A 9370-nucleotide genomic window follows, 5' to 3' on the forward strand; every position below is an offset into this window, starting at 1 on the left:
TAGCAATTATACAGATAATATGCACACATAACACGTAGTTTATATAAAATACTTCATATCTATGTGTAAGATGAAATGGACCATACACTCACCTGAGAAGGTGGTGAGTCGGTACTCGGACAACGCTTCGTTTACTTTAAAAGAATTTCCTTTGACAAAACCTAATAATATTACCGCTAGATTTTAGTCTAATATTTACCGTGACTAATTATTAGTCTTATTATTATTATTATTATATAAGCGTTTAAACAATACTTTCCAACCACTATGTACAGACAGGGGCCAGACATAAAACACCGGAGGGCAGGACCATTTTGGCGTATAGCACTTCTGAAATCCAACAACCCTATGCGACCCTTTAAACCAGATTCCCCGTAGCGCGAGTAGTTAAAAAGATATTATAACGACACTTATATAAGTCAAATATTTATTATAAGTTCATAATAACAATATTAATTTTAAATATAAGCTATATTAAAATAGGGTAAGCATAACTTACTTACAAGGAGATTTTAACTAAGAGTCGGACTTTGCAGGGGCAGAACTTCGTCACCGAATCTTTTTAAGAAAGATTCGTGCAGTGCTTCAGCGCTCACCTTACTATACTAAAAACTACAGAAAGAAAAGTCGAATCACGAGGGACCGAAATGCTCGGGGGATAAGGAAAGAAAGACTTTTGAATCGAGAGAATGATGCAGGAAATATGAGAGCCCAATGCTCTTATTTATACTAATTGAATTTTCAAAAACTACCCTCTATAATTACTTAATGACCTTTTAGTTATATAAACGACTAAACACCCCTCTATAATACTATTTTAAATGAATTTAATGATATTTGTACTAAACTAATATCGAAAGAACTCAACATTAGTCTTATAATGACCGCATCGTCGATACCTTTCTAATGATATATACATATGTATATATATGTGTACGTATATATGATTTATACTTTATTTTAATACATAAATATGCTATTATAATTTGTAACTCGTTCATACGAACTCTGTTTTTGACGTTCTTTATGTCCATGCGTAGGTGGAGACGTACTCTACAACTTTCGTTTAGACTCTGTCGGCTAATTTTGACTTTATTTTTAAAGTTATATTTTTAACAGGTCGGGACAACACTGGTCCGTTAAAATCTCATAACTTCTTCATCCGATGTTCATTTTCGTATGTCTTTTTATCGTTACGCTACTAATAACGAGACATTTAATTCTCATTTAGGTTGTGACGGCTAAAAACCGCTCAATCTAATACTCAAACTTCGGGCTGTACACCGCTAAGTCGATACTTCGAAAAATCATAACTTCCTCATAAGAAGTCAGATTTGGGCGTTCTTTTTATGAACGCTCTCAGGTTAACATATTCTAAGACTTTCATTTAGATTACTAAGGCTAAAAGAAGCTCTATCATAAATTCATTTTCTTACGTCTTCCGGTGCCGTGTCGGTTTTGCCGTAAAACTTCGACGGACCATAACTTCTTCGTTATAACTCGGATTTCGGCGTTCTTTATATGTAAGGAACCCTTGAGACATATTCTACAAGTTGTTTAAGATTATTTATTCTAAATAATATTTTGTCGAAAAGTCATTTTCGACCCCTATTATCTTTAGATTGATTAGCCCGGATCTACGGACGTTACATGAACTCACCTGATAGAGTGAAGATGGTGAGATGAAAACCGAGCAGAACTTCGACAGGAGAAAACAGTTTTCTCGGGATTCCCGGGAATCCCGGGAGCGTAAAACTTCCTTCGGGACTTGGGTATGAAAACCGGGGCTTTAGGGTATTGCTTGCACGCAAAATGGAGTAAAAACGCAGGAGAAAGAGAGGAAATGAGCAATTTTGCCCGGAACCCTCGCATCCCCTTTATAGGGCGGCTGAACCGCCTCGGTACGCTGGGCGTAATGGGACGTCATTGCTTATGCACTTCGGATGGGAGGGCTTCTGTCCGATGGGAGAGCCTGTGGCCGATGGGACAAGGCTCCTATCCTCTGGTACGCTGGGCGTAATCCTTTACACGAGATGTAAATGGATTTTCCAACTTCTAACTTGCATAACTTTTGTGTACGAGCTTCGTTTTTCGCGTTCTTTATATTCACGCGTAGGTGAGAATGTACTCTATAACTTTCATTTAGATTACGTCGGCTAATTTTAACTTTATTTTAATTATATTATTTTTAACAGGCTGGGACACGAAAAGTCCGTTAAAAATCCTTAACTTCTTTATCCGATGTTTGTTTTCGGCAGACTTTTTACCGTTGTACTACCATTGTTGGGGTTTTTGATTCTCATTTAGATTGTTTCGGTAAAAAATCCCTCGATCTCTATTTCAAGTTTTTAGCTGTCTACCGCTACATCCGAAACTTCGAAAAATCATAACTTCCCCATACGAAGTGAGATTTGGGTGTTCTTTTTATGTATGTTCACGGTTTAATGATATCTACGATTTTCATTTAGATACTTAAGGTTAAAAAGTATTTTATTAAAACTTCACGTTTTACGTTTAATCATATTGACGGTTTTGTTGTGAAACTTAGGTTGGTCATAACTTCTTCGTTATAACCCGGATTTTAGTGTTCTTTATATTTCTGAAAACTTTGACATGATAACTATCATTTATGAAATCCAGTAGATGACTTTTGAACATTTTATTTTCGACAATAATTTCATTATATTAAAAGGGGTTATAATTCTTGACTTTTTAGGTCATTACATTGATTCGAAATATCGGGTTGTCACATCTACACTACAAACTTGTTATCGTTTCATCTAACTTACATCTTAATAACCATTACAACAAGAATACCAAAATACTCACTACCAGCCGTACAATCAATTTGAGCAACATTACATATTCGATATCTCTATGTTGGAGGTTCAATTGCTTCTTAAGAGTCCTAAACAATTCTTCTTCTTCAACCCATTTGAAATGACCACAAACACCATCTTCATACTACAAAAAGAAGTATAAAATTACATAAAGAAGGGATGATAATAGAGAGAACATAATTAGGGAAAACATCACCACAATTACCTGGTAATTAGGGCAGCTACATAACTTTCTTCATGAGTTTTCTAGAGTGCGTGAAACATAAATAAGGCAAACATCACCATAGCTACATCGGATATATCCCTATTTTTCCTTCTTGTGTGCCACTCCAACTTGAATTTGATTTCGACATTGTCAATAGAACGTTGGTGTGAAAATTTGATTTTGTTTTGGTGATGATCTTCTTCAAATATCCCGGGTGTGGACGTTTGGTAAATGAGGTTAAGCAACATGGGTAGAAAAGTCTGTTACAGTGGAGGGTAACTGGTAAACCCTCTTGCAACCGACTACTTGGAATAAATACAAAAAATGAGACAACTATACGTCATTAACGAACCAAAAACCCGCCGGAGGGTAAAACCGACTCTTTCTTGTAAAATTAAGCCTTTTTTTATGACATTATCCCTAAATAATAATACATACTTGAAGGAAATGGGTTCATCAAAATTACTATATTACATACATGTTCGATCTACATGTTCCAGAAAGATCTTTCATATTATGGACTAGTTTTTAATCGATAATATATTCAAAATAACTTATTGTAAAGAAAATTTACCCACACCATTGTCAATTCCTCATCATTAGAAGTCATATTCTTCAAAAAACCTTGAATCCGAAATGACTGAAATCATAGAATGCAACTTGTATGTACTTTGAAATGCCCATGTTCCAAAAAAATTGTCTGAAATGCTATATATTTGGAGTAGGGATGTCAAAAAGTCCCATAAGACTCCGTTCTCGTCCCGTTTGCCCTCATTGACATCCCTAATTTGAAGGATCCCGGTATCGGAGTGGGTTAATTGGGCGGAATCTATCCAAATTTGGGTCCAAATACCCCATTCCTGACCACTTGATCATTTTACTCAAAAATAAAAATGAAAATATTATTTTCTCTAAATTAACATCACATAATAGTTTAGGTTAATCAAAATCTTTTAAAATATAACGATATAACTGAATAAACTTAAAATATATAAACTCAAAATTAAAATAAATTAAACAAACAAAAAATATATATAAAATGTTCATAAAAGGAGATCTGATTTGTGAAATTTCACACAGAAATCACGCAGGGCTGGCCGGAAAACCACACAGGCATCTCGGAGGGGCTGCTGGCCAGCAAATCACGCACAAGGAAAGGCTACTGTCGGTGGCTTCCATTAACACTCCTATCAATTCCAATACTTTCTTCCTCAGATTCAACAACTTCCGCATTTCATATTCAAACCCATCTCCGTAAACTCTTCGAAGCATTTGATAATACACCGGGCATCCAAATTTCGGAGGAGTAAGGTAATATTACTGAAGCCGCTACTGTATTCATGTTTTTTTGCGGCTTAATTTAACTTACCTGTTTAAATATCTAATGTTTTGCCCCTGAAACTCTGTAGATCTTGTCTCGAATGAAATTTCAGATCGTTTGATTCCGTTGCTGTTGAATGTTGTAGAGCTCTAATCATGGACAACGACGGTCACCCTTCCGTATCTTTACGGGCAAGCCGTAGGCCTGACCGTTTAAACAATAACTTTGAGATTAAAGGTAATCTGTAAAAACTGATTGACATTAATTCTCTTTTGTGTTATCTGATTAGTCATTATGATTTCCCTTACAAATTTTCGTACTCATTGTCCTTCTGAAGTTAACTAAGCTAGAAACCGAAGTGGGCATGGATATTTGCTTACCACAAACACTTGTTGAAGCACCTGTTTTCACAATTTAATGAAGTTACACCAATCTCCCTTTGGTACATATTGGAATTCAATATCAAATGTGAAGTTTCTCACTAAAGGACTAACAAAAAGAGCAATGCTATTGAACTTTTGTGGTGAATTTAGCCTTTTAGTTAACAGAAAGCTGATGCTGGAACTTGATTTCAGTAAAAGATAAAAGCTTTAAGAATAGTTTGTTAATTTGATGTTTATTCCATATAACTTTAAGAGCATGCATACACACATACAGATGAGTCATGAGTTTGATTAGTCCTTCGGTGTTACTATACAATGCATTGTGGAATGAGATAATTATGACATTAACATGATTGAGATTGTGATTTTATTGCAATATCTCTTCTTCTAAACCCCACACATGTTGAAAGGACATTGATATGAAGTAACAATGATGGTGTTTTGAACTTTTGATTAGTGCAGATGGAGGTGATGGTTTCTTTGATTCAGACAAATCATCCTCAGATTACTCAATCAAAATCATCTGGAAAAGGGGATTCGTTCGTTTGCTTTTAGTAGGTGGCATTCTATGGATGCTGCTCATTCTATCTGTACTATTATTTCATATATGGACTTGTCAATCTTCTCTAGTTTTCCTCTCAGGTACTTGAAATGTATGCAATTCTATTCTTTTCTTGATTTTCATTTCATATTTCATATATGTAAATTGTCAATCTTCTTCCCAGTTTCTATCATAATAAGAAACTTTTTTTTTTTTTTTTTTTTTTACTACTCTGCAGCAATCTGCAACAAAGACAGCACAGTTTTTCAAATGCTACACACAATGGGGCTAGTAACACCACCACATCGTATATTATACTCATTTGAAACTATTTATTTTCACTTTTTTCAGTGAGAGTTTAATGTAGTTTTGTAACATGTCTTAGGTTGTTCTATTCCCCTAGCCAATGATCCAGAAAAAGTAGTTATCCCAGAGAAAAAATCACCTTCAAAATTTGTTCAAAGTTTATCCTACTTTGAGGAAGATGATATAAACACAAATGGATCAGAATCTTCTCCACTATTTGGAGGTCATCAAAGCTGGAAACAGAGAGAAGAAAGCTTTAAGCTGAAATCAACCATGAAGGTATTATTAAGGTCTCTTTGAAACTTTTTCTTGTTAATCTCAAGGAGGGGTAATTCAGTCTTTTCCCATGTTAGGTACATTGTGGGTTTATACAAAATGGTGGTGCAGAAATGTCTCATAAAGACAAACAATACGTTAAAAAATGTAAATTTGTGGTTGCATCTGGAATCTTTGATGGATATGATACACCTCATCAACCATCAAACATAAGCCCAAGATCCAAGAAGCTTTTTTGCTTTCTAATGGTGGTGGATGAGGTGTCTCTGAAATTCATAAAGCAAAACGTTAGTGTTAAAGAAGATAATGAGGGAGGAGAATGGGTGGGAATTTGGCGTATTATTTTGCTTAAAAATCCACCTTATGATGAGCCTAGAAGAAATGGAAAAGTTCCTAAGATATTAACTCATAGACTCTTTCCACAAGCTTTATATAGCATTTGGATTGATGGAAAAATGGAACTCATTGTTGACCCTTTGCTCATGTTGGAAAGGTGAGTTTTGCAAATCGAAATTTACGCAAAATTGGTCCCTATAGTATCCCAAAAAGTACATTTCGAACCCTTTTTGTTTTAGACCACAGTTTACTCAAGTGACCATATATAAAAGTTTCAAATTTGGACTGACCGTGCGAATCAAAAACAAAATGGACTCAAACCGTACTTTTTGAGATACCACAGGGACCATTTTTGTAATTTACTCGTAATTTAAATGAACCGATTTTTTTTTAAAAAGATATTTATGGCGTGGGAAGCATACATTTGCAATAGCTCAACATAAGCATCATAGAAATATATACGAAGAAGCGGATTCCAACAAGAGAAGGAAACGATATGCTCGACCTCTAATTGATCACCAAATGAAAATATATCGTTATGAAGGATTGGACCCGTGGACCCCACTAAAACAAACCAAAAGTGGTAATTATTTTTTTGAGAACAAAAAAAAAAAAGTACAATTATACAAATAAATAAAAGTAAATTGCAATTAATGATGATTTTTTTTTTTTGGTTGTGAACTAGATGTGCCAGAAGGGGCTATAATCATCCGCGAACACACCCCACTGAACAACTTATTTAATTGCTTGTGGTTCAACGAGGTGAATCTGTTTACACCAAGAGATCAATTAAGCTTTGGGTTTGTTGTCTATAGACTAAAAAACACTTTCAAGTTCTTTATGTTCCCTAATTGTGAGTATAACTCCATTTTTATCCTGCACCCTCACACACGTGAACATTCCTCGAAAATCGAGTGGGTGAAGTCGTTAAATGAGTTTAAAGGAAACAATAGTGGTTTGAAAGAAAGCCGAGGTGGGTTAGGGTTGTGGTCAACTTACCCTGCTGACCTTACCTCGGTTGTACTTCCACGGGTAGAAAGAACATCGAAAGCTGGATGATTTTTAATGTAATAGGTTTTAGGATTGAATGCAAAAAATAGCAACCTGGTTTTATGAAATGTTTATTTTATCGTAATTTTTGTGGAATGTTTTATGTAGCATCTCATCTAAATTTTCATTTTTATGCTCATGGTAATTATGAGAACGTTTAATTTAATGAGTAAATATATTGCAATATAGGAAATAAAAAATGTAATTATGAGTGGGTATTTTTTTTTTAACTTATAAAAGATGATAAATAATTATGTATATAACTATAGGGGAATATTATGGCTGTTATGAATGTAATATTTGATATTGTAGTTATTATGAAGTAAATTAACAAGTTAAAAATGATCAATATATGAATTTTAAATTTAATTAAAGGAGTAAATAAAATATTATTGAGTTAAGTTGATTAATAAAAACAATGGTGACATTCTAAACCATTTTGGATATCAGAAAAAAATAAAATATATTCTGAAATTTTAAGAAAAAATTCTTGATTCTTACATTTCGAATAAATACATTTTTTATTAAAATTTAGCATTTTTTTTGAACCAGCAAATGAATATATTAATAAAGTGACCTAGCAAGATGATGGTCAGCAAAGGAATACAACTAGATAATTAGGAAACAATTACAAAATTATAAAATGACTTATGCTCCAAGCTGTCAATCTAAACTTCCATTACCATTCCTATGTTTGAACCATAAGAACGTGGTTGCTTTTATGATATCTGATGTCTTCGTTGCCTTTACTTTGTTGTTTGTTGAATAATCGGTCATTCTTTGCTTTCCATATGCTCCAAAAGACACCGTAACAGATACCCAATATCCTCTTTCTTTTTATCGGACAATTCCCCCAGTTTGAAGCATACTCCAATACCTCATGCATTGTTTGAAAGCTTGCCATTTGAGTATTGCACCACTTAAATATCCATTATGTAACTGTTTTTGCAAACTAGCATTGTACAAACACATTGATCACTTGTTTCTACATATGATGCATATGATTCACATGGACAGCAATATGTGGAAACCACAAGTATTTTGGAAAGTTCTACATCTAATGGAATTCTTCCCATTTTAGCCCTCCAATTAAAGCAATTGATTTTAATTGACACTTGCTTGATCCAAAGGAACCTACCATTATCCACCATGTTATGTTCTGTCAGCATAGCATCTTTAAAAAAAAACATAGCAAAGTAGAAGTATGTATGATAAATGAGTTTAAAACTTTGTTGAAAGACAATGATCTTAGACACTTTCGAAATTAATATTTTGGAAATGAGTAGAGTTATATGAAAAGTTTTTTTATGCAAATGTGAAAAGAAAATACATCTTTATATTTTATATTATATGAAGGACCTAATCTAAGAGAAAGCATCATTTTTCAAAACATAAAAAAAGTTAGTTATTTTAATTTAAACCTTTATTCATAATGGTTATTTTTGTTAATATCTTAATTGTACAAAGCTTAAAACCCAAATAAACATTTAGTTTATATTAAAGGTTTAAAAAAATAATATTTTATGGATAAACACAGATTACTCTTAATAAAAAATTCTCATTTTCTTTAAATGGTGAGACGGAAAACATCAACCGATGAGGCTAGCAGGCTCTAATCATGTAACCATTTAATTAACATGATAAATATATACTATGAACTCATGTTTAATATATATATATATATATATATATATATATATATATATATATATATGTATCTCGTGAGCATCATCTTCTTTAAATGTGTTGTTGACATTGTGAAATTAGGGTTTATCAAACAATGGAGATAATGTTGAATTTAGGGTTTATTGTTCTCGATTAAGTCGATAGTGGAACGAGCTTGTGGTGTGTGCGACTAAATATTGCGTTGGTATGTTTGTTTGTAGGTGGAAATGGCAGATGAGAAGTGTAAATACTTCAAGTGGATCGATGATGAGCTGACACCACACTACAAAAATACCTTTAACATGTAGGGTTTTTAGCATTCTAACACTCATATGGTGTACATGCAACCCTAGAAACCTTGGATCTATGTTTTATCTATGCTACATGCAAAATTGTTTTTCCAAGGTTTATAACCTATCTAACATACATGGGAAACTTTTAAACATA

At 33.4% G+C, this 9370-nt stretch overlaps 1 protein-coding gene across 2 annotated transcripts; it reads left to right on the forward strand.

Moving 5' to 3' along the window:
• The first annotated feature begins 4101 nt into the window (after positions 1–4101).
• LOC145042400 (Sept9 (DUF616)) lies at positions 4102–7343 on the forward strand. 2 transcript variants are annotated; one of them, XM_078990802.1, is made up of 8 exons: positions 4102–4356; positions 4455–4603; positions 5212–5391; positions 5529–5597; positions 5676–5875; positions 5950–6365; positions 6607–6791; positions 6894–7343. In XM_078990802.1, the coding sequence occupies exons 2-8, from the start codon at positions 4522–4524 to the stop codon at positions 7265–7267; spliced, it is 1506 nt and encodes a 501-aa protein (XP_078846928.1). In that variant the 5' UTR covers positions 4102–4356; positions 4455–4521; the 3' UTR covers positions 7268–7343. The 2 variants fall into 2 exon arrangements, with proteins under 2 accessions (XP_078846928.1, XP_078846929.1); XM_078990803.1 differs by lacking the exon at positions 4102–4356 and having other exon boundaries at positions 4467–4603; positions 5212–5402.
• Positions 7344–9370: the final 2027 nt, after the last annotated feature.

The sequence above is a fragment of the Lactuca saligna genome, chromosome 4 (assembly GCF_052625555.1).
Source record: "Lactuca saligna cultivar CGN05327 chromosome 4, ASM5262555v1, whole genome shotgun sequence".
Lineage (NCBI taxonomy): Eukaryota > Viridiplantae > Streptophyta > Magnoliopsida > Asterales > Asteraceae > Lactuca > Lactuca saligna.